The 23,291-nt window shown below is 45.4% G+C and overlaps 1 protein-coding gene across 1 annotated transcript; it reads left to right on the top strand.

The window, feature by feature from the left end:
* The first annotated feature begins 3,324 nt into the window (after window positions 1–3,324).
* RNASE10 (ribonuclease A family member 10 (inactive)) lies at window positions 3,325–3,975 on the top strand. The gene has a single exon (XM_062204681.1). It carries the CDS (start codon window positions 3,325–3,327, stop codon window positions 3,973–3,975), a length of 651 nt encoding a protein of 216 aa, XP_062060665.1.
* The last annotated feature ends 19,316 nt before the right edge of the window (window positions 3,976–23,291 follow it).

Below are 23,291 nucleotides of genomic sequence, written 5' to 3'. Positions count from 1 at the left end.
ATCATTATTTGCAAAATTTGGGTCTTCTTATGGGAAGGTGGGCACTGGCTGGGAAGTGGAGAGTGGAGGGATGGAAAAAGTTGAAGTGATATGAAGATTCACGATTGACTGAGCTACTCCAAATCTTCAAACTGTGTCATGACACAGTTGTCAAATGTGGAAAGCAGAATAGCTGTGTTAGAGAGGCAACCCAAAGAAAAGCCACAGTCTCGACATTCCAGGAATGATGGAAAGGCTTAAAGGAGTACGCATGGGCAATTTAAGAACATGACTGGGTTCGAAAGCCATGCACAAGGTGCTGCTGTTAACCACAGGGTGGTGGGTGTAACTCAGGAGTGGAACAACTGACCCAAGAAATAAAACTGCAGTTTACCTGGCTGGAGACATTTCCTGCCTTGGCTGTCTGGATTTGTCTCATTGCCTAAATAGCCTTACTTCAAAACAGCTGTGGGAGTAGAACTGGGGAGTTGGCTGAGTGTGTTTGTTCAGCGCTGAGTAAGAGCTGAGGGGGAGTGGGCTTTAGAAGTGAGTGTTTAAGAGCACACGGACCCCTAGGAGATGATCACCTTCTGCACACCAGCGTCCAGGGCATTGCTAACAGAGAGGAAAACCTGGGAGGGAAGAACTTGGGGAACAGGTGTGCACAAGAATCTCTGAGGATACGTAGGTGTGTAGGTAAGTCACAGCAGTGTCGGCTGCCACAGGAACCAATGGGAGGTTCTCTTTCAAAATTTAAAAAAATTAAATATCTTTGTAGAAAATTTATAATAACAATACAAGGAATTTCTGAGTATTCTTTATTTTTTTAAAACATTTTAAAAAATTTATTTGAGGGGCCAGCGCTGTGGTGCAGTGGGCTAACACCCTGGCCTGAAGCGCCGGCATCCCATATGGGTGCCAGTTCTAATCCCAGCTGCTCCTCTTCCAATCCAGCTCTCTGCTATGACCTGGAATAGCAGTAGAGGATGGCCCAAGTCCTTGGGCCCTTGCACCCATGTGGGAGACCCAGAGTAGGTTCATGGCTCCTGGCTTTGGATTGGCACAGCTCTGGCCGTTGCAGCCATCTGGGGAATGAACCAGCAGATGGAGGACCTCTCTCTCTGTCTCTACCTCTCTCTGTAATTCTGCCTTTCAAGTAAATAAAAATAAATCTTTAAAAAAAATTATTTGAAAGGAAGAGTTACAAAGAAAGAGAGGGAGATACAGAAAGGTCCTCCATCCACTGGTTCACTCCCCAGATGGCCGCAATGGCCGGAGATGGGCTGATCTGAAGCCAGGAGCCAGGAGCTTCTTCCAAGTTTCCCACACAGATACAGGGATCCAAGTGCTTGGGCCAGCTTCTGCTGTGTTCCCAGGCCACTAGCAGCAAGCTGGATTAGAAGAGGAGCAGCTGGGACTTGAACCGGCAATCGTGTGGGATGCCAACGCCATAGGCAAAGGCTTAACCTACTACACCACAGTGCTGGCCCCTTAAAGTCTTTTTGTTACTGATTTATTGTCTTAAAACCTTATTTTTATTTTATTTAAAAGAGAGAGATCTTTCTGCTGGTTCACTCCTCAAATATCAACAACTGGGCTGTACCAGGCTGAAGCCAGGAGCCACAAGCTTCATTCAAGTCTTACATGGGTAGCAGGGATCCAAGCACTTGGGCCATCTTCTGCTACTTTTTCCAAGTTACTAGCAGGGAGCTGGATCAGAAGTGGAGTAATTGAGACATGAACCAGCACCTGTATGGGATGTCAGCTTCTCAGGCAGCAGCTTTTACTTTACTTCAAAAGAAGTTCTAGCCGGCGCCGCGGCTCAACAGGCTAATCCTCCGCCTTGCGGCGCCGGCACACCGGGTTCTAGTCCCGGTCGGGGCACCGATCCTGTCCCGGTTGCCCCTCTTCCAGGCCAGCTCTCTGCTGTGGCCAGGGAGTGCAGTGGAGGATGGCCCAAGTGCTTGGGCCCTGCACCCCATGGGAGACCAGGAGAAGCACCTGGCTCCTGCCATCGGATCAGCACGGTGCGCCGGCCGCAGCGCGCCAACCGCGGCGGCCATTGGAGGGTGAACCAATGGCAAAGGAAGACCTTTCTCTCTGTCTCTCTCACTGTCCACTCTGCCTGTCAAAAAAAGAAAAAAAAAAAAAGAAAAGAAAAGAAGTTCTTAGAGGTGGAGAGTAACTGACACTTGAATGAGCAAATGTAAATTTGGCATAAAAATAGAGAGAGTAAAAAAAATAGAGATGGCCTCCTGTTGGTAATTCTAGTCCTTTTCTGAGAATAAGACTTTCTACAAGAATTTCTCTGTGCTCACTTGCCTTCTCATCAATTCTATTTGATTATTTGGAAATAATCTCTTTTTTAAAAGAAAATGTTTGTTTGTTTGTTTGAAACACAGAATGACAGGGCAGGGGTGTGGGAGGAAGACAGAGAGAGAGAAAGAGAGGTGTTCCCTATGTTGGTTCATTTCCCAAATGTCCACAACAGCTGGGGCTAGGGCAATTCAAAATACGGAGCCAGAAGCCAGAAGCCACAAGCTCCATTCAGGTCTCCCACTTGGATGGTAGAGACCCGAGCACTTGAGCCATCGCCTGCTGCCTCCCACATGCATTAGCAGGGAGCCGGATCAGGGACAGCAGATTAAGCCACTGTCTGTGACCCAGCATCCTATATGAATGCAGATTCAAGTCCCAGCTGCTCCACTTTCAATCCAGCTTCTTCCTAATGCACCTGGGAAGGCAACAGAAGATGGCCCAAGTGCTTGGGCCCTTGCCACCCACATGGGACACCTGGGTGGAGTTCTCGGCTCCTAGCTCCTGGCCATTACAGCCATTTGGAAAGTGAATCAGTGGATGGAAGATTTCTGTCTCTTCCTTCCTCTTTCTGTAACTCTGCCTTTGAAATAAATGAATCTTAAAAAAAAAAAAAAAAAAAGCACAGAGTAGCTGAGACTCAAATCAATCATTCTGCTATGGGATACAGGTGTCTTAAGTGGCAGCTTAACCAGCTGTGCCACATGGCTCACCCCCTTGGAAAGAATTTTTGTTCAGGCATTAGAATCAACTCTGCTAATTCCCCATATTTAACACAATTTAATAACTGCTTCTCCTGGCCTTCTCTCCCATCTTTAGGATCCACACCTCACTGCACAGCAAGCAAGGGATGTGATAGGAAGGAACAAGAGAAACGGGGGAAAAAAATGGGAGAAGGGCGGAGGAACTTCCAAGTCAGGAGAGCCTCCGGGACTATGCTGTGGGGTTTAGGTAGACTATGGGCTCTACTGCAATCAGTTTTCCTCTCGAAGTCATACACTTCCATCTCCCTCTCCCCTTCCAGCCAAAATGAAGCTGACTCTGGTGCAGATCTTCTTCATGCTACTGCTGCTTCTGCTGGGCCTGGGGATGGGCCTGGGGCTGGGTCTTCGCATGGCCGCAGCCGTCCTGGAGGACAGCAGCCAGTCACTGGAAGAGTTTTGGTCCGGTGACTTTCAGGATAGAGCTGAGGCCACTGAGAAGGCAAAGAGCGCCCGAACCACAGAAACCCCTGTGCTTAGCAACAATGAAGTAGAGCAATCTGGCTGGCAAGAAGACAGCATCCTCAGCGAAGATGAGGTTGTAGGAAACAAGGTGCCCAGAGCTGGGACCCCCTCTCGGGGCAATAAAGAGTATCTGAGGTTTGACTTGCTCTACAGGGAATGCAACAGCCTGATGGCAGAGAAGGTGAAGGAGAGCAATCGCAGCTGCATAACACAGTACATCTTCATCCACGAGGAACCAAAAACGGTCAAAGCTGTCTGTAGCAGTCCTGCCGTTGCCTGTGAGTTCATGAAGGGCAAATGTCACAAAAGCCCCCGGCCTTTTGATTTGACATTCTGCAAGTTATCCAAACCAGGCCTACTTACCCCTCACTGTGATTATCACACTTTTGTTCTGGAAAAGTACATTTTTATAACCTGCAATGACCAGAAGATCCAGATAGCATCCGGACAATGAGCAGCTCATCGCTCCTCTCTCTTGGCCGTCTCCCCTTCCTCCCTGTAGCTCTCCTACTCTTACAGATTCTGCAGAGAAGGTTCTGGAAAGAGAGGATGCACTACGTGTTATCATTCTCTCCTGAAAATATAACTCTTCTTTGCCTTAGAGTCACCCAGCTTGTATTTTCTTCCAGGGATTAGAGGTGGCAGAGGAGGGTGATGGGCCTGGTTTCACTAGGTTCTCTGTCTCTCCCCACCTATTGTCTGGGGAAGGGATGCAGAAAGACCTGCCCTAGTCTCACCCACAGTCTTGGTCATGTGGTTCAGCAGTTAAGATGCAGTTTGGGATGCTGACATCCTATATGGAAGTGCCTGGCTTTGAGTCCCGTCTCTGCTTCCGATCCAGCTGCCTGCAAACGGGCGTCCCAGGAGGCAGCAGACGACAGCTCAAGTACTTAGGAGACTCAAGTGGAGCTCCCTGCTCCTGGTTTGGGCCTGGCCCAGCCCCAGCTGTTGTGGGCATTTGAGGGAGGGAATCAGAGGATGGAAGCTTCTCTCTCTCTCTGTCACTCTACCTTTAGAATAAATAAATAAATATTGGCAAAAAAGAAAAGAGAAGTAATTCAGGGTTTGTAGTTATTTTTTGAAAGTGTAGTTGGACATGCGTGGGGCAGGGGGACATCTGTGAAAGTGGCTATCAGAATTCGCTGTGGGATTTGATTTTGAGATTCCCTCCCCTCTAGGGCTTTTCTCTGCCTCACCTTGCTAGACTGTACAAGTCCCCAGGAGTCAGGGACACGCATGCTTGGGAGACTGGAGAGAAGAAAGAGTCTGGTTTGTTTTGAGCTGACTTTTAATTGCCCATTTTCCCCCTTCATTTATTCCATAATGTCCTTTTCTTTCTATTCTTGATGGTGGGCAATCACTTGAATAGATTGTCCCATATCCTCCCAGACTTCCTGCATTCATGTTTGCCTTTCCTCCTCTGACTCAGCGCTCCAGGCGGTGACCTACTGGGAGCCGACCTGTTAGGCAGGAAGTGTGTCTGCACACGTGGGCTGCTCTGACATTTAGACACGGGTGGAGGAGTGACAGGAGGTCTTGACGTGACCAAGGCAAATTTCTACTCTTCCTGGTGGAGAATCCCTCCCTGAAGAAACAAAAGATTGTCCACGGCAAGAGAGCATAGGAGGAGTAGGGGAGGAGGGGAGGAAAGAACAGATTTGCAGAGAAAATCAGCGCTATTAGGAATTTGTCTGACAGGTAAACCAAGGGCATTAGGACTGGCGATGGAATGTGAAAATGCTTCAATTCTGACTTCTTGTTAACCAAAGCTGAAGGAGTCGCAGGGTCAACCCTCAAGAGACTAGCATTAGCTGGGGAGCAAAACCTACATTCTCTAACTTGTGGATATGGCTGCCTCCTCTCACAGTTTTCCACCCGCTTCTCTCCCTAAGGATTCCCACACGGGTTCCAGTGAGTCTCCTACCTCCCTCTTCAGGTCACCTGTTTGGATAAATTCCAGTAGTCAGACTTTTATCAGATCATAGAGACTATCACCGGAAAGAAAGTTACAAAATACTCTACAGGCTCCTAGTGGTTCAAGCAGGAAAAAACAGCCTCTGTGGCTGATGAGAACAGGGTTTCCTGCCTCCCAGGGACAGAAAATTAACTCATGGCAGCCCAAATTCTATTGAATTCACAAAACTTTCCCCTTTTTTAAAAAAGATTTATTTATTTATTTATTTGAAAGGCAGAGTTACAGAGAGAGAGAGAGAGAGAGAGAGATCTTCCATCCACTGGTTCACTCCCCAAATGGCCACCAACAGCCAGGGCTGGGCCAGGCCAAGTCTATACTTCTAGAGTATATACTTAGTCCACGCAACAGGTCTCAGGGACTCTTAACCATAGTTCCTACACTCCTAAAGCTCTAAAAACTGAGTTAGTGTCACTGTGACTCCAAAGCTTATTTAAGGTAACCCCTAACTAAATTGACTAATTGAGGTTATAATTAACTTTATTTAAGCTATACGACCATTACACATTTTTCTTTGGAGATACCACTATGTTTGATTGCGAGTACCGATTCAGATTCTTAAGGGCTGTTTTAGTATGTGCACATAAGTATACACACACATTGTTGCTTTCTAAAATAAATCTTTAAGGTTTATGTTATTTATTTGAAAGGCAGAGTCACAAAGAGAGAGAGGAACAGAGAGAAAGAGGTCTTCCATATGCTAGTTCACTCCTCAAATTGTTGCAATGACCAGAGCTGGACCAACCAGCCCAACCCAGGAGCCAGGAGCTCCTCCTGGGTCTCCCATGTGTGTACAGGGGTCCAAGCAATTGAGCCATCTTCTGCTGCTTTTCCAGGTGCATTAGCAGGGAGCTGGATTGGAAGTGGAGCAGCTGGGACTCAAATCAGCACTCACATGAGATGCTGGTGCTGCAGACGGTGGCTTAGCGTTCCATGCCACAACACTGCCCTCCCCCAAAATTAAAGAGAAGGAGAATCAGAGAAAGAGAACTTCCACCTGCTGGTTCACTCCCAAAATGGCCATAATGGCCTGGGCTGGACCAAGCCAAATCCAAGAGACTAGTACTCCATCCTGGTCTCGCACATGGATGGCAGGGATTCAAAGATTTAGGCCATCTTCACTGCTTTCCCAACAGCATTACGAGGGAGCTGGAGTGGAAGTGGAGCAGCCACTCATATAGGATGCCATTGTCTAGGCAGATCCTTAACTCACGATGCCACAATGCCAGCCCCCAGGTCTCTTTTTCTATGGATTGTCCTAAATCTTTGTTGATAAATTGCTATACTTCACTTGTATCCCTTAATTTTGTATTTATAAAACAAATTATTTATATGGATAACACTCACCCCTCCTCCCCCCCAAAAAAAATTGGCCCAAGGGCACAGACACCCAGCTCAGCTTGTAGCTAAATCTAGGTAGTGTCTTCAGTTTCAAGTGCTTACTGGGCTCTTGATGTGGACTTTCCTCCCAAGCCCCTCATGTGTTCACTCTCACCAAGAAAAGCAAACTGAGCTGGACTTCATCCCTTCTCCTTCCCAAGGTGATGAAGTTATCTGTTGGAGACTCATTCTTGGTGGGATTGAAAGGGACTCCAAGGGGCGAATTATTGCTATTTTCAGCAATTCTTTGATATAGTAGCTTTTTTATGTTCACACCTCTTCACCCTGTATACTACGCATAGGACTACCATTTTCTGGTCTTCAAATTTGCAGACTGGGCTCCAATTAGTTTGCAGAAAGTGATTCAGATTGTGCAAATAATACCTCTAGGAGCAGTTGGGCTGGTTCTTTATTAGAATTATGATTCAGAAACTAGGTAAACATTAGATTTACAGGAAGAGGAAGATGGCGACATGAAGACAAAGCAAAAAGATCAAACAGGGTGCTTAGTCAAGCATAATTGTCTATTACATGTTTATATGGATTTGAGGAGGCTCTGGGATGCCCCATTGTTCGACAATGTCAGCTCTCCAGCAGTACCATGAGGCTAGTGCTTAGCATTATATGTTCATACACTCATTGTGTAGCTCTGCACACAGAGCATAAAAGTAATCTCAAAAATTGCAATTTCCAGCACCTTTATGAAGTGACAAGAAAAAAAGCAAAATAGCCCTTATTCTATAAATGATTTTGTGTGAGTTTGGCACTGTGGCATTATTACTGGGTGTACATTCCTTTTTTAAAAAGAAACATTGCATCTATGTTGGTATCATATGACAAATGAGACCCAGAAGGGTTGATGTGATAAGAAGAGTGGAGGTGATCTTGTTCGAGCCAGCACTGGGCACTGCTCTGGTGGGCTGGTGTAGATAAGGACCACTGTAGAACAAGCAATCGAATTAGGGTACTAGAGTCGTAAGAATGCATTTCTAAGATTAAAGTCAGAGTACTCAAGGAGTCAAAGGACAAAGATAGATTTCTTTTCTTTTTTTAAGATTTACTTATTTATTTGAAAGGCAGTGTTACAGAGAGGCAGAGGCAGAGAGAGAGAGAGAGAGAGAGAGTTCTTCTATTTGATGGTTCACTCCCCAGATAGCCACAACAGCCAGAGCCATGCCAATCTGAAGCCAAGAGCCAGGAGCTTCTTCTGAGTCTCCCACACAGGTACAGGGGCCCAAGGACTTGGGTCATCTTTTACTACTTTCCCAGGCCATAGCAGAGAGCTGAATCAGAAGTGGAGCAGCTGGAACTCCAACCAGTGCCTTTATGGGATGCCGGCACTGTAGGTGGTGGCTTTACCAGTATGCCACAGCACTGGTCCCTAAATAAACAAATCTTTAAAAACAAACGAATGTCAATGTAACATAATGGTTAAGCACATGATATGTGGAGCTCCACATCATAGGAAGGCGGCCACACAAGGATTGGGTTGAAGCCCTAGTTCTAACATTTATTAGCTGATCATGGGAAAATAACCTCTCTGGTTCATACTTATCAGTAAATGAGGATATCCTTAGTAGAGCTAACACAATGCCTTGTATATGAATAGAACTGAACTCACTTTTTTTTTCTTTTTGGTATGGCCTGTTCTCAAACATAATAACCCTTGACCTTTTGTGGTCCTTTTACAATCATTATCATGCCAGAGAAAGGTGAACCAAATCTTCCAGCTCAAGGATGTTATCACTACATCATATGTCCAACTTTCTTCTTTGGAGTATAGTCAGCCAATTCTATTCAATATCTGGGACTCTAGATAACAGCTTCATGGTTTTTAGTTATTGTGGTAGCTTTAAAATTTGTTCACACTTTTGTTGATACTCTTCCCTTCAAAAGGTGAGTGTGGATATGCTCAGAAGTGATTTACATATAATGCTGTGGCATAGCAGGTAAAGCTGTTGCCTGCAGTGCCGGCATCCCATGTTGGGCACCAGTTCAAGTCCCAGCTGCTCCACTTCTGATCCAGCTATCTGCTATGGCCTGGGAAAGCAGTGGAAGATGGCCCAAGTCCTTAGGCCCCTGCACCTGTGTGGGAGACCTGGAAGAAGCTCCTGGCTCCTGGCTTCGGATTGGCACAGCTCCAGCTGTTGCAGCCAACAGGGGAGTGAACCATCGGATGGAAGACCTCTCTCTCTCTCTCTCTCTTTCTCTCTCTCTCTGCCTCTCCTCCTCTCTCTGTGTAACTCTGATTTTTGAATAAATAAAATCTTAAAAAAAAAAAAAAGAAAGAAAGGCAAAGTTTTACATACACACACACAGAGAGAGAGAGAGAGAGAGAGAGAGAGAGAGAGACGTCTTCCAATTGCTGGTTTACTCTCCAAATGGCCGTAACAGCCAGGGCTGGGCCAGGCCCAAGTCAGGAGCCAGGAATTCATCTGGGTCTACCACATGGGTGGCAGAGGCCCAAGCATTTGGGTCATTTTCTGCTGATTCCCCAGGCACATTAGCAGGGAGCTGGCTCATACATGGCACAGCCAGTACCCATATGGGATACCAGTATTGCAGGTAGCAGCTCAATGAGCTATGCTGCATTGCTGGCCCTACCTCCTCGCTCATGTTCTTACCTCACATAACTTGCTCTGGAGTAATTTTTTTTTTTTTTTTTTGCTAAAGATGTATTTATTTATATGAAGGGCAGAGTCAGAGAAAGACAGAGAGAGAACGAGATCTTCCATCTGCTGATTTACCCCCCAAGTGGCTATAATGGCTAGAGTTGGGCTGATCCTAAGCCAGGAGCCAAGAGCTTCCTCTGGGTCTCCCACGTGGGTGGTAGAGGCCCAAGGATTTGGACCATCCTCTGCTGCTTTTCCAAGCCATCAGCAGGTAGCTGGATCAGAAGTGGAGCAGCTGGGACTCAGGCTGGCACCCATATGGGTTGCAATGCCGTGAGAACATTCAAGCAGCACTATGGAAAGACCCATGTGGTGAAGCACTGAGGTCTGCCAATACCAAGAAGGAACTAAGGACTCTTCCCAAAGACCATGTGGATGAACCATCTTGGAAAGGGGATGCTCTGGCCATAGTCAAGGCTTCAGATGATTAAAGCCCTGCCTGACATCTTGACCACAAATTTGTGGAAGACCCTGAACCAAAGCCACTCCATTAGCTTCCAAACTCCTGACCTTTAGAAACTGTAACAATGAATACTTGTTGCTTTAAGATGCTAAATTTTGGAATGCTTTGTTTCATAGCAGTAGATAATGAATGCAGTTATGAACTGCAAGATTTCCTGCCCTGGATTGATTCATTGTTTTTTTTTTTTTTTTTTTTTATTAAACTCTGTTCACAATCTTTCTTTTTTTTTTTTTTTGGGGGGGGGGGTGTATTTCTTTTTCCAGAAACCATCATGCATTTCATAAATACAACTTTAGGAGCTTTCTTTTCTCTATCTGGGAACTCCCCCAAATTTTTACCCTCTTCCTCACCCTCAACTAATAATGAGCCTAATAGTTTAGTTAAGAACCATAGAATGTTTTCATTTCTATGGCATCCATAAGTTTTTTTTTTTTTTTTTTTTTTTTTTTTTTTGGACAGGCAGAGTGGATAGTGAGAGAGAGACAGAGAGAAAGGTCTTCCTTGTGCCGTTGGTTCACCCTCCAATGGCCGCTGCGGCCGGCGCATCGTGCTGATCCGAAGCCAGGAGCCAGGTGCTTCTCCTGGTCTCCCATGCGGGTGCAGGGCCCAAGCACTTGGGCCATCCTCCACTGCCTTCCCGGGCCATAGCAGAGAGCTGGCCTGGAAGAGGGGCAACCGGGATAGAATCCGGCGCCCCAACCGGGACTAGAACCCGGTGTGCCAGCACCGCAAGGCGGAGGATTAGCCTGTTAAGCCACGGCACTGGCCATCCATAAGTTTTTTTTTTTTTTAATTTCATAAATGTGAATTTACAAAGTGCAACTTTTGTATTGTTGTGGCAATCCATAAGTTTTTAAAATGAATTTGCTTTCAAGCTATCTTCAGAAATGTTAAAGATTATTGTTTATTCTAATTATAGAAATCTGTCAAACAAAAAGGTTGATACTATCCAATATTGTCATAATTTAGGATATCAGGCCAGTAAGAATTCACATTGAAACCCATACTAGAGGGAAATTTAGTTGCAAATTGTAATCAAGCTGTAATCTTGGATGTGTGTTGCCTGGATCTCAGTCCTCCACTTTCTTGGTCCACTGTCCTCTATTTATTTATCTTGGCGGGGGAAGCATATCCACCAAAAAATGCATAGGAAAATGTAACTGGGAGGAATATTTTGTAAGTTCTTATACATATGAAAATCGATCCTAGTCTCAGATTTGAGTTATAGTTTCCCTGGGTATAAAATGATAGATTGACAATAATTTCTCAGAATTGTGAAAACACATTACTTCATAGTTTCTATCATCCAGTTTTATTGTTGAGGAAGCTGATTTCATTTTGAATCTTTGTAAATGATCTTTTCATTACCTTAGGAAGCTTTTAAGATCCACTTAGGCCTTGGCTGGCACCGTGCCTTAACAGGCTAATCCTCCACCTTGCGGCGCTGGCACACCAGGTTCTAGTCCCGGTTGGGGCGCTGAATTCTATCCCGGTTGCCCCTCTTCCAGGCCAGCTCTCTGCTGTGGCCCGGGAGTGCAGTGGAGGATGGCCCAAGTGCTTGGGCCCTGCACCCCATGGGAGACCAGGAGAAGCACCTGGCTCCTGCCATCGGATCAGCATGGTGCGCCAGTCACAGCGCGCCAACCGCGGCAGCCATTGGAGGGTGAACCAACGGCAAAGGAAGACCTTTCTCTCTGTCTCTCTCTCTCTCTCTCACTGTCCACTCTGCCTGTCAAAAAATAAAAAATAAAAAAAGTGATAATATAGGTAGGATTAAGTGTTAAAGTGATCATGTAAATAAGATTAAGTGTCTGGTAATGATAATAGAAAGGATTAAAGAGGAGTAAATGCTCCAACGTGGGAAGCCATCCATAGAGCGGACTTAGAATGGCATTTGGTTTAACTAACACTCTGACCTCAGAGTCAGCCCATAAGGCATTCTGGTCTGGCTGAAAAGCCTAGGAGAGCGTTTCAGGCATGGAAAGCCAGGATACTTGTGCAAAAAGTGTCCCTACATGGAGGACCTCCCTGGGTGAGATCCCAGTGGAAAGAAGTGGTCATCAAAGAAGGATGTGCTTTTCTCCGAAGGGAGGAAAGAACTTCCACTTTGCACATGGCCTTATCTGAATACTGACAGAGTTTGTATATTCAAAAAGGTTCCATAGTCTAGACGGCTTATGTCAGGAGCCTCAGGTGATCACTGATGTCATACATAATATTGTTAATTGTTAAATTAACAACAGGAGTCACTGTGTACTAACTTTCCATGCAGGACCTCTGTTCTCAAAGAGTTACAGTATAAGAATTAATGGTAAAACTTGTTCCCAAAGACTTACTTTGTTCGAATGTGTTATATTATTCTGTTTCATAAGTTCTAGTTATGTCTAAGTGTCAAACTCCATTGCCTGTATTCTTAGGTGCTTTTTTAAAGTTAACTCTCTCAAACATGGACTCTTGGACCTATGTCTCCCTGTGATATTCCTGTCTCGTACATTTTAACATAAGGTCAGATGGAGAGTACAGAATGGTTAAAGGCCTCAGGACTACTAATGAGACAGTTACTTCAATGCATATTATTGTTTGTTAAACCTTTGCCTAAGGGATAATTTCTTCTGCATATATACAGTCACCACGGACTAAAAAACAGTTGAAGACATTTCTGGGAATGGCAGGATTTTGTGAAATATGGATTCCAGGACTTGGATTCCAAGCCTTTGTGTGAGCTTTAAAAGGCCCTGACACAGACACACTGTGCCGGACAGAGGAGCCAAAAAAGGTGATCCAAGGAATTAAAGAGCTTTTAACAGAAGCTCCAACGTTAGGAATTCTTGAGTGAGAAATTCATAGAAAGATCCTCTTCAGATCAGTTGCAGCTTAAATGGAAGGGACTTTACCAGGTGCTACTGAGCATGACTGCCTCAGTGAGATTAGGATTAAATTTCTACCTCTTAATTCTTCACAGATGAACTCAAAAGGCACACCTGATTATTCCTGCAAGCCAATTGAGACCTTAAGTACCTCTTCCAAAGCAAAAAAGATAATTAAACTTTTGCATTCATCACATCAAGACTGCTGTACCTTAAGGTAGACATGCTGTATCTGCCTCTTTCGATTCTTTGAGAACTGTAATTGACAATAAAACTCCTAATGGGTTCTTCTGTTATAATTCTCTATGCTCAAGCTAAATGGTTTTATAATCTACAGAAGAGTAGCCTATCACCACCCACTACCTGGAGATGGTGAGATATGCTCTTTCCTTCTTACAGGGCACACCACTCACAATTGGTTTTGTTCCAGTTTTGCCTATGCTGACTGATAAACTTATGTTTCAGAACTCAACAGCTTCTGAGAATAACTGACCATGCAGGAGACACAGCCATTGGTGGTGACCAAGACTACTCCAACTCATAAAACGAATTCATTAGATGAGATAGATGGAGACTTCCAGACCCAGGACAGGCATGCCCTGTGCTATGCCCCTCATAAGCTGGAAGCAGCTATAGAAGATATGATGATTCTACATCCTTCAACATCCCTTAAGATTAAGATCTGGAGTCTCTGAGGGGGGAATGATATGGGCAGACAGATAGGATCAACTCAATTAGATTTGGGAACTGGAAGCCCACGCCGCCTGTGTGATCTCATGCCCCTAACTGATCTCACCTGAATGCCCACCTGCCAATCAGGGTACATAACCACCCCCCTTTGGAAATGGATAAAAGACCTGGAACATGGTGGGCCCTCCCCTTGTTGCCTCATGCCTTCAGGGTGCATGGCCTGTTGGTCTGCTCTCTGCTTTCACCTTGCTACGCACGCTAAGCTACCTGTGACTGCTCAAAACCATACACTGACTCACATGGCTCCCTCGTGGTCTGCTCTCCACCTGGTATGGACCCAACTTAGCTTCTAGACCTCTCTTTCTCCCCTAAATAAGGCCCTCACTCTCATGTGTATTTCTCTCACTAAATAAAAAGCTTAAAAAGAAGAAGAAGAAGAAGAAGAAGAAGAAGAAGAAGAAGAAGAAGAAGAAGAAGAAGAAGAAGAAGTGCAGCTGAGACTCCAACAGGCAATTTGATATAGGATGCAGGCATCTCAAGCTGGGGCTTCATTTTCTGCACCACAATGCCTGCCCTAAGGCTTTTCAATACATGACTCAGGGATAATTGAGTATCTGTAAAAAGAGGAAGAATGAAATTAAAACCTCGCCCTACACAATTATATATTTTAGTTTAGTTAAAGACTTAAGCGAGAAAGCTTTTGAAGTTAATATTGGGCGAGAAACAGTTTCTTAAGATTCAAAAAGTCTTAGTCATGAAGGAAAGGACCAGTAAGTAGGATTATGTGACGATTAGCATCTGTGTTCATCATATCCCTTTATTCTGCCCTTTATGTGAGGATCAGTGAGTGAGGCCACCAGGGGAGACAAGGAGAAGCTCAGCAAACCATGTTTGTTGTGCTCAGAGGTCCTGGAGAGGCCTGGTCACCCTAGGTCACAGTGGAGGCATCAGGTCTTGGTCTGTTGGCAGAAGACAGGGGTGAGGGGAAGGCACAGTGTCTGTGGGAAAGGCATGGCAGACAGAACAAGCAGGATTGGCTAGTTTGAATGACTTTAGTAGGCTCTCAGCTCTGCGGATGGTGCTTAGTAGCTTACTACCTGGGCCTGCCATGATTAAAGCAGAGGAGTACTGACCTCTGGGAATATTGGCCAGGTAGAGCAGGTGCGTCTCTAGGTTGATTAGTTTGCTTATTTTTCCAGCTGAGTTCTTTGATAGGTCTAAAAAATTGAATAACCTCAGGAAGGGCAGTTTCTCCTCAGATGGGAATATTTTTTAAGATGTCAAATTGACATGTCCTCAAATGCACCTGAGATAAGTAGAATATTCTTTTTTTAAAGAAGATTTATTTATTTGAAAGGCAAAGCTACAGAGAGGCAGAGGCAGAGCGAAAGAAGTCGGTCTTCCATCCGCTGGTTCACTCCCCAGATGGCCTCAATGGCAGGAGCTGAGCTGAGCTGATCTGAAGCCAGGATCCAGGAGCTTCTTCTGGGTCTTCCACGTGGGCACAGGGGCCCAAGGACTTGAGCCATCTTCCACTGCTTTCCTAGGCCACAGCAGAGAGCTGGGTGGGAAGTGGAGCAGCCGGGACTTGAACCGGCGCCCATATGGGATGCCAGCACTGCAGGTGTCAGCTTCACCTGCTATGCCACAGCACCAGTCCCAAGTGGAATATTTTTAGCAGCATTCTTCATGACAACCTCAAAGCAAAAAGGTAGAATGGATAAATAGAGTGGTATGTTCAAATAAAGGAATGGTGTACAGTAACAAAAATTAATAACCCGTAGCTGTAGACTTCATATATCTTGCCCATGACAAATATAATATTGAACAAAAAAAGATAAGTCTGAAAATGAGCATAAATTTTGATTTCATTTCTATAAAGTTCAAAACCAGGACAAACTGTGTTTCTTCTTCCTCTTCAGTCTGTAGGAGGAGCTGTTTCTTCACTTACATGGATTTATGGATTATGGTAAGTTGCTGGGTCTTAGTCCACCCGTACAAGGATGGACTGGGTCCGAGGAAAGGTAAGTGCGCCGCTCGCCCGTTCCCCAGCCTCCCGATCCCGGAGACAATCAGACGCAGCGGGGAGCCAAGTCTAGCAAGGACTCATTTACTTCGTGCGAAACAGAACCTTTTAAGGCACAAAACTGCAGTCATTGGGGCAGGGCTAAGGACCAACCAATCACTTAAACGGTCATTTTACGGGGTGATTTCTATAGGACTAGCCATATGTCTATACACTTGTTACTAGTTTTGTTACCTCCCCTGATGTTGCACAGCCAATTAGTTTTAGTGGTAAACAACTTTGGATTCCGCCCACCTTACTTCCTTTGGGCACCATCATGTAACTAATTTCCCCACAGTAAGTGACTTACCCCAATCATTGTAGTATGTTATCCATGTGCCTGTGAAAGCAGTGTAGGATGGCCCAAGTGCTTGGGTCCCTGCACCCACGTGGGGGACATGGAAGAATCTCCTGGCTCCTGGCTCCTGGCTCCTGGCTTTGGGCTGGCCCAGTCTCAACTATTGTGGCCATTTGAGGAGTAAGCCAGTAGATGGAAGATTTCCCTGTCTTTCCCTCTCTCTGTTTGTAATGCTGGCTTTCAAATAAATGAATAAATCTTAAGAAAGAAAAGAAGGAAGGAACCCAGAAAGAAAGAACCTCTAAAACAAAAACTCTTTGTAAGGGATGTTAACTTCAGCTTATTTTATTTTTTTTTTAAGATTTATTTTATTTATTTGAAAGAGAGAGAGTTACAGAGAGAGGTAGAGACAGAGAGAGAGGTCTTCCATCCACTGGTTCACTCCCCAGATGACCACAACGGCTGGAGCTGCGCCAATCCAAAGCCAGGAGCCAGGAGTCTCTTCCGGGTCTCCCACATGGGTGCAGGGGCCCAAAGACTTGGACCATCTTCTACTGCTTTCCCAGGCCATAGCAGAAAGCTGGATCAGAAGTGGAGCAGCTGGGACTTGAACTGGCGTCCATATGGGATGCTGGCACTTCAGGCCAGGGTGCTAACCCGCTGCGCCACAGCGTCGGCCCCAGCTTATTTTAGTATTGTTTGGATTTTTAATTGTGATTTTTTAAAATTATTTATTTATTTGAAAAGCATAACAACAGACAGAGAGGGGGAGAGAAAGAGAGATTCCACCTGTGGTTCACTCCCCAAGTGCCCACGACAGCCAGGTCTGGGCCAGGCCAAAGTCAGGAGCCAGGAACCCCATCCTTGTTTCCCACATGGGTGTCAGGAGCCCAAGCACTTGGGCCACGTTCCACTGCTTTCCCAGGTGCATCAGCAGGAAACTGGATTGAAAGCAGAGCAGCCAGGACTTGAACCAGCACACAGATGCATTACAACTGGCAGCTTCACATCTTGCACCATAACATTGGCCCCCATTCCAATTTTATTAGAATTTAATTTTTAAAGAAATCTGCTTTGGTGGAAGATGTTAATGTACCTGGGAAAGCTGCAGAAGACAGCCCCAGTGCTTGGGCCCCTGCTACCTATGTGGGAGATCTGGAGGAAGCTCCTGGCTCCTGGCTTTGGCCTGGCCCAGCCCTGGCCCTTGCGGTCATCTGGGAAGTGAACCAGCAGATGGAAGATTCTCTCTCTCTATCTCTCCACGTCTCTCTGTAACTCTTTCAAATAAATAAATAAATTTTTTTTTTTTTGACAGGCAGAGTGGACAGTGAGAGAGAGAGAGACAGAGAGAAAGGTCTTCCTTTTCCTGTTGGTTCACCCTCCAATGGCTGCCACGGCCGGTGCGCTGCAGCCAGCGCACTGCGCTGATCCGAAGCCAGGAGCCAGGTGCTTCTTCTGGTCTCCCATGGGGTGCAGGGCCCAAGCACTTGGGCCATCCTCCACTGCACTCCTGGGCCACAGCAGAGAGCTGGCCTGGAAGAGGGGCAACCGGGACAGAATCCGCTGCCCCGACCGGGACTAGAACCCACTGTGCCGGCGCTGCTAGGTAGAGGATTAGCCTGTTGAGCCACAGCGCCGGCAATAAATAAATCTTAAAAAAAAAAAAAAAAGAAATCTGCTTGGGCTCTTGAAGGGAAGAATGTGGTATGTTTCCTGTAGTGGCTTCCTGTCTCCTGAAGTCGAGGCAGTGTCGGAAGCAATATTGGAAGCGATATCCCCAGTAGGGGACAGACTCGTGCCACCCTCTGACAGGTCCATCAGAGGACAGCACTCCTGACAGAGAGAGCCACAGAAGCGCTTGAAGGAAGGCGCTGTAAGATTGCATGAAGTTGGCATCCCCGGGAGAGTCAGAAGTTTCCAAAGGACTTTAAAGAGAGAGCACACTCCTTTCTGGGCACGTGAGCATTTGAAGTCTGTAAAATATGCTTTTTAATGAAAGTGTAGCCTTACTTTACACTTACAAGAAATTGAAGCCTGGGCGTGTCGCTTTCATGATCTTTGCGATTAGTCTGAAACGAGAAGGAAATCAGTACTTGTTCCCACTTAGATAAGGAGGAGAATGAGGTCGGTGTGTGCATGGACTGCTCATACCAGAATGTTCCGCGTCTCCTACGTTATTTTTAAAACCTGTCAGCTCCGTCCTTTGATCATGGCCAAGCTGTGCCCCAGGGGTTTCCCTGGGGCTGCCAGGATGGCTGAGAGCCACCCTTCTCCCCACTTTGGCCCTCAGCCCGAAACAGCAGGCCCGGGGCAGGCCCCAGGCCTAGCGTCGTCCCTGTTCTCTGCTACACCGGGCTCTGCCAGCACTGAGACTTGCCGATGTTATCAGGCAGTTGCTGAGCGGGATAATGTGATTTTTTTTGATGTGCTCAGTTTTCCCAGAAAACCTTTTCAGAAGCTTCTTTTGGTTTTAATGATGAGAACTAAATTAGCTTTTAAAATAAAAATATTAAAACCCATAGTTTCTCCTTAGGATTTTAAATTTAGATTAGATTTAAATTTAGCTTAGATTTTAGTGTGGGGCTTACTCAGGCAAAAGGCTGATCAGAGAGCTTCGCTTCTGCCTGAAGCATAAAGATTTTCTGTGATCCTCCAGGCTCACAAATCTGCTGCCTCCCAAGATGTTCATTAACAGGAAGCCGGGTCAGAGCCAGAGGAGACAGGGCCCCGCCAGACACTCACAGGGGAAGTGAGCGTCCTAAGCAGAGTCTGCTGTGCCAGATGTCCACCTCTCATTGCCCTTTTATTGTCCTGTAGCCTGTTGTGATATCCTCTCATTAATTTCTAATTCTTTTAAAGATTTATTTACTTGAAAGGCAGAGTTAGAGAAAGAGAGAAATATTCCATTTATTGGTTTACTCTCGTCAAAGCCAGGAGCCTGGAACTCAATGCAAGTCTTCCACATGGGTGTAGGGACCCAAAGACTTGGGCCATCTTCCACATCCACAGAGATGCTGGATAGGAAGTGGAACAGCTGGGACTCCAACCAGTGCCCATATGGGATGACAGCATTGCAGGCAGTGGCTAACCTGCTACACCACAATGCCAGCCCTTTCTCCATTTCTGAAACTAGTATTTTGTGTTCTCTCTCTCTTTCAGCGTCTCTCCGTCTCTCTGCTCCCCACCACTTTCAGTTAATTTTATTTATAAAGATAAACAAAAGATAAATTTAAATATCTTTCCAAAGAAGCAACTTTTACTTTCAGAGTCAGCCTATCGCTTCTCAGCCTTTTGGCTAAGATCAAGTGCAGAGCCAGCCTAATGGTGCAGTGGGTTAAGCCACTGCCTGGAACTCCAGCATCCTGTATGAATGATGGTTCGAGTCCCCACTGTTCCACTTCCCATCCAGGTCTCTGCTTATGCCCCTGGGAAAGCAGTGGAAGATGGCCCAAGTACTTGTCTCCTACCACCCATGTGAGAGACCCAGAGCTCCTGACTCTTGGCTTTGACCTGGCCCAGCTCTGGCCATTGCAGCCACCTGGGGAGTGAACCAGTGGATGAAAGATCTCTCTCTCCCTCTCTGTCTATAACTCTGCCTTTCAAATAAATAAATATATCTTTTTAAAAAAAGAAAGATTACACCTTACAGGAGCCATTCCAGGCAAGTTGTGCCAGATATAGACAGAAGCTCCAGCTCTACCGTCCGAGGGAAGGGCCAGATGGGACTGGACACCAGAGGACCTTTATTCTCTGCTGTTACTTCGTGGAGCATAAAGGCCGCACAAACATTTACCACATACACATCTATCTCCTATATACCTTCCTTCCGTAGAGGTAAAGAGGCGTTGTTGAACATTTGAACATACTAATCTCAATGTGGAATTTTTCACTTAGAGGCTCTTCAATGTATTTAACGGTCTTTAGTTGGAACTGTACTAGATAGTTAACTCATACATCACCTTTCTTAAGCATGATGTCTCATGAGAATGACATATTAGTTATCAACAAAATAAAGACATTATGGGGGGCCGGCACTGTGGCGCAGCAGGTTAACACCCTGGCCTGAAGCTCCGACATCCCACATGGGCGCTGGTTCTAGTCCTGGCTGCTCCTCTTCCGATCCAGCTCTCTGCTATGGCCTGGGAAAGGAGTAGAAGATGGCCCAAGTCCTTGGGCCCCTGCACCCACGTCGAAGACCCAGAAGAAGCTCCTGGCTCCTGGCTTCGGTTTGGCGCAGCTCTGGCCCTTGTGGCCATCTGGGGAGTGAACCATCAGATGGAAGACCTCTCTCTGCCTCCTCTCTCTGTGTGACTCTGACTTTCAAATAAATAAATAAATAAATCTTTTAAAAAAAGACATTATGGTTTTTCTGTACACATTTGGTTTATAGCAGAAGGAAAAATTTTAAAGACTTATTTATTTGAAAGGCAGAATGACAGAAAGAGATGGAGATCTTCAATCTGCTGGTTTACTCCTCCAATAGCTGCAACAGCTGGGGCTGGGCTGGGGCTGGACCAGACAGAAGTCAGGAACCTGGAACTCCATGTAGGTCTCCCACGTAGATGGCAGGAACTCACATACTTGGGTCATCCTCCGCTGTTTTCTCAGGCACATTAGCGGGGAGCTGGATAGGAAGTAGAGCAGCTGGGACTCAAAGTGGAACTCCAACATGGGATACTGGCATTGCAAGCAGAGGAGGTTCAACCCACTGCACCAAGTGCCACTAGCAGAAGGAAATTTTTGAGATGGTCTTATATGATGATTATTATAGTTATGTTAGAGATATGCTAAAAATATTCTTAGGAAAACATGGCTAGAATTACTCAGTTAAGATCATAACTAAGTTTCTGCTCTTAACCTTGCTTTACATAAACTTAATTTTGTTTCTTTATTTTTAAGACATCTATTTATTTGAAAGGCAGAGTGACAGAGAGAGGAAGAGACAGAGATCTTCCATCTACTGGTTTGTTCCCCAAATGGCTGCAACAGCCAGGGCTGGGATAGGCTGAAGCCAACAGCCAGGAACTCCATCTGGGCTGCCTACATGGGTGGTACTCGGGATGGTACATTCACTGCCTTCCTGGTTCATTAGGAGGAAGCTGAATTGGAAGCAGAGGAGCCAGGACATTGACTGGCACTCTGATATGAGATATGAGCATACCAAGAGGCAACTTGACCCACTGCACCACAGCATCATAGTTAAGAAAGTCAGACATTTTGCTCTTCACCATCTCACGTTAACTCACAGTGCAAGTCTATGAATTTATAGTAAGAACGAGAACCTTCATAAAGACTAGCTCTCACCCTTTGGGTGTGTTAGGAGAGCTACTTAGGTGGAAGGTGTTAATGACCATTGTCACCCACCTGTGATGCTTTTTGACCATATCTCTAGTAAAGGAGGTTCCTTTCTTAGATATAGGCTTTCTTGCTGGTTCGTTTCAATAGTTAGGCTTCTGGAATGATTCTAACCGATGATCCTGAACTCTGATTTATCCTTAGAATTGTATGTGGAGCATTCTAAAAATATAGATGACTAGGCCTTATCCACAGCCAGTGAATTAAATATCTAGGTTTAGCCTGAGCTTTGGTATTTTTGTTAAAAGTTTTCTAAGAGATCCTGGTTTATTAAGTAGATTTGAGAATCAGTGAATTGAGCCTTTGCACTTATGTTTCAGCAGTCACTCTGGACTAAAATTATTAGCAGTGGATCCTGTGCTCTGTTGCAGGTTGATTGAGATAAGACCTTGCTCAGGTAGCCAAGACTCTAATTCTCAATAAATACAGATACTTAGACTAGAAAGCAGGCAGGTAAGTGGTGAGCTCATTGCCAGGATTCCCACAAAGATCTAGAGTTTGTGTAGGCAGGTGAGTGCTTAAAGATTGAATGACAGTAAGCTAGCGCCATGGCTTAACAGGCTAATCCTCCACGTAGTGGCGGCGGCACACCGGGTTCGAGTCCTGGTCAGGGCACCAGATTCTCTCCCGGTTGCCCCTCTTCCAGGCCAGCTCTCTGCTATGGCCCGGGAGTGTGGATGGCCCAAGTGCTTGGGCCCTGCACCCCATGGGAGACCAGGAGAAGCACCTGGCTCATGCCTTCGGATCAGCGTGGTGCGCTGGCCGCAGCGGCCATTGGAGGGTGAACCAACGGCAAGTGGAAGATCTTTCTCTATGTCTCTCTCTCTCTCTCTCACTGTCCATTCTGCCTGTCAAAAAAGATTGAATGACAGTACCAACAAAGATGGCCTAGTTATTTGCATTGAGAAAAACATTTCCTTGGGTAGGATCAAATTTGACAGACTGGTACGTTTTGCCCAGGATATTTTCTTGTACTTCATTTCAATACTGACAGCATTCCCCAAATGTTCCTTTCCTTAAATGTGTACTTGTTACTAAGTTCTGGCCAGTGTGATGTGAACTGGAGAAAGGTGAGCATATAACAAGTGATGTGCTCTTCAGAGAAACTTGGCTTCCCTCTAATGTACATTTTCTCATTTTCATTCCATTTCATGGAATGCAGATCCATGGTGATCTGGCTCCAATCACCTGGGGTAAGACAGTACACTAGAGCTGGGGAATAGTGGATACATGGCACTGGCGATCCTCAGTCCCTCAGTGATCACATGGAGCAGAAACACTTTCCCGCCTTGAATCAATTGGCTTCCCCTGGATATAAGGAAGAAATAAACTCCTATTGTTTTGATTTGCCATATTTGGTAATCGCTGTTCCATCAGATCCATGTGCATCTTAATTAAAACAGAAGGCTACCGGACCAGTAGTCTTGAATCTTCACTTATTTGTTGAAGTTTTTTCACTATAACTTCTCCAAAATTTGGGGTCATAATTTCAACAAATGAGTCATTTTCATCAACTGACTTTGAAGGTTGATTAATCTAAACATGCAACCTAACATCTTAGGTTAGAATAGACAGGGTAACTATCCCTTGAGTCTTTGTTGTCTTAGCAAAGATTGACAAGTGGACATGTTTGCAATTGAAACATGGACTGAGATATTCTCCCTCTGCCCTCTCTAGAGATACCTTTTATACTCTTCACATCCTCAGTACATTAAGGTGCATGAGGTGTGAAGGTACAGATAATGGATAGCATTCAATGATGCCTTAGCTCCCAGCTGATAACAGCACCCCTTAAAATTTCCCTTTCCTGACCTTATGTTCTTTCTGCCATAATTGCCTTCTTAGAGGCTCTTAATGTCCAGCCCTTGCTTTTTGTCTTCTATCCTATCTCTCAATGGGAGACAGGGCGGGGTGAGGAGTTCCTCTTTCTCTTACTCTTGTTTTCATCTTGAAACTCTTTACTTTCACATTCCTTTTTTTTTCTAATTCTTTCTTTTCTTTGTTTTTA

The sequence above is a fragment of the Lepus europaeus genome, chromosome 11, assembly GCF_033115175.1.
Source record: "Lepus europaeus isolate LE1 chromosome 11, mLepTim1.pri, whole genome shotgun sequence".
Lineage (NCBI taxonomy): Eukaryota > Metazoa > Chordata > Mammalia > Lagomorpha > Leporidae > Lepus > Lepus europaeus.
Note: the sequence above shows the minus strand (reverse complement) of the source record. Positions and strands in the feature narration are given on the sequence as shown.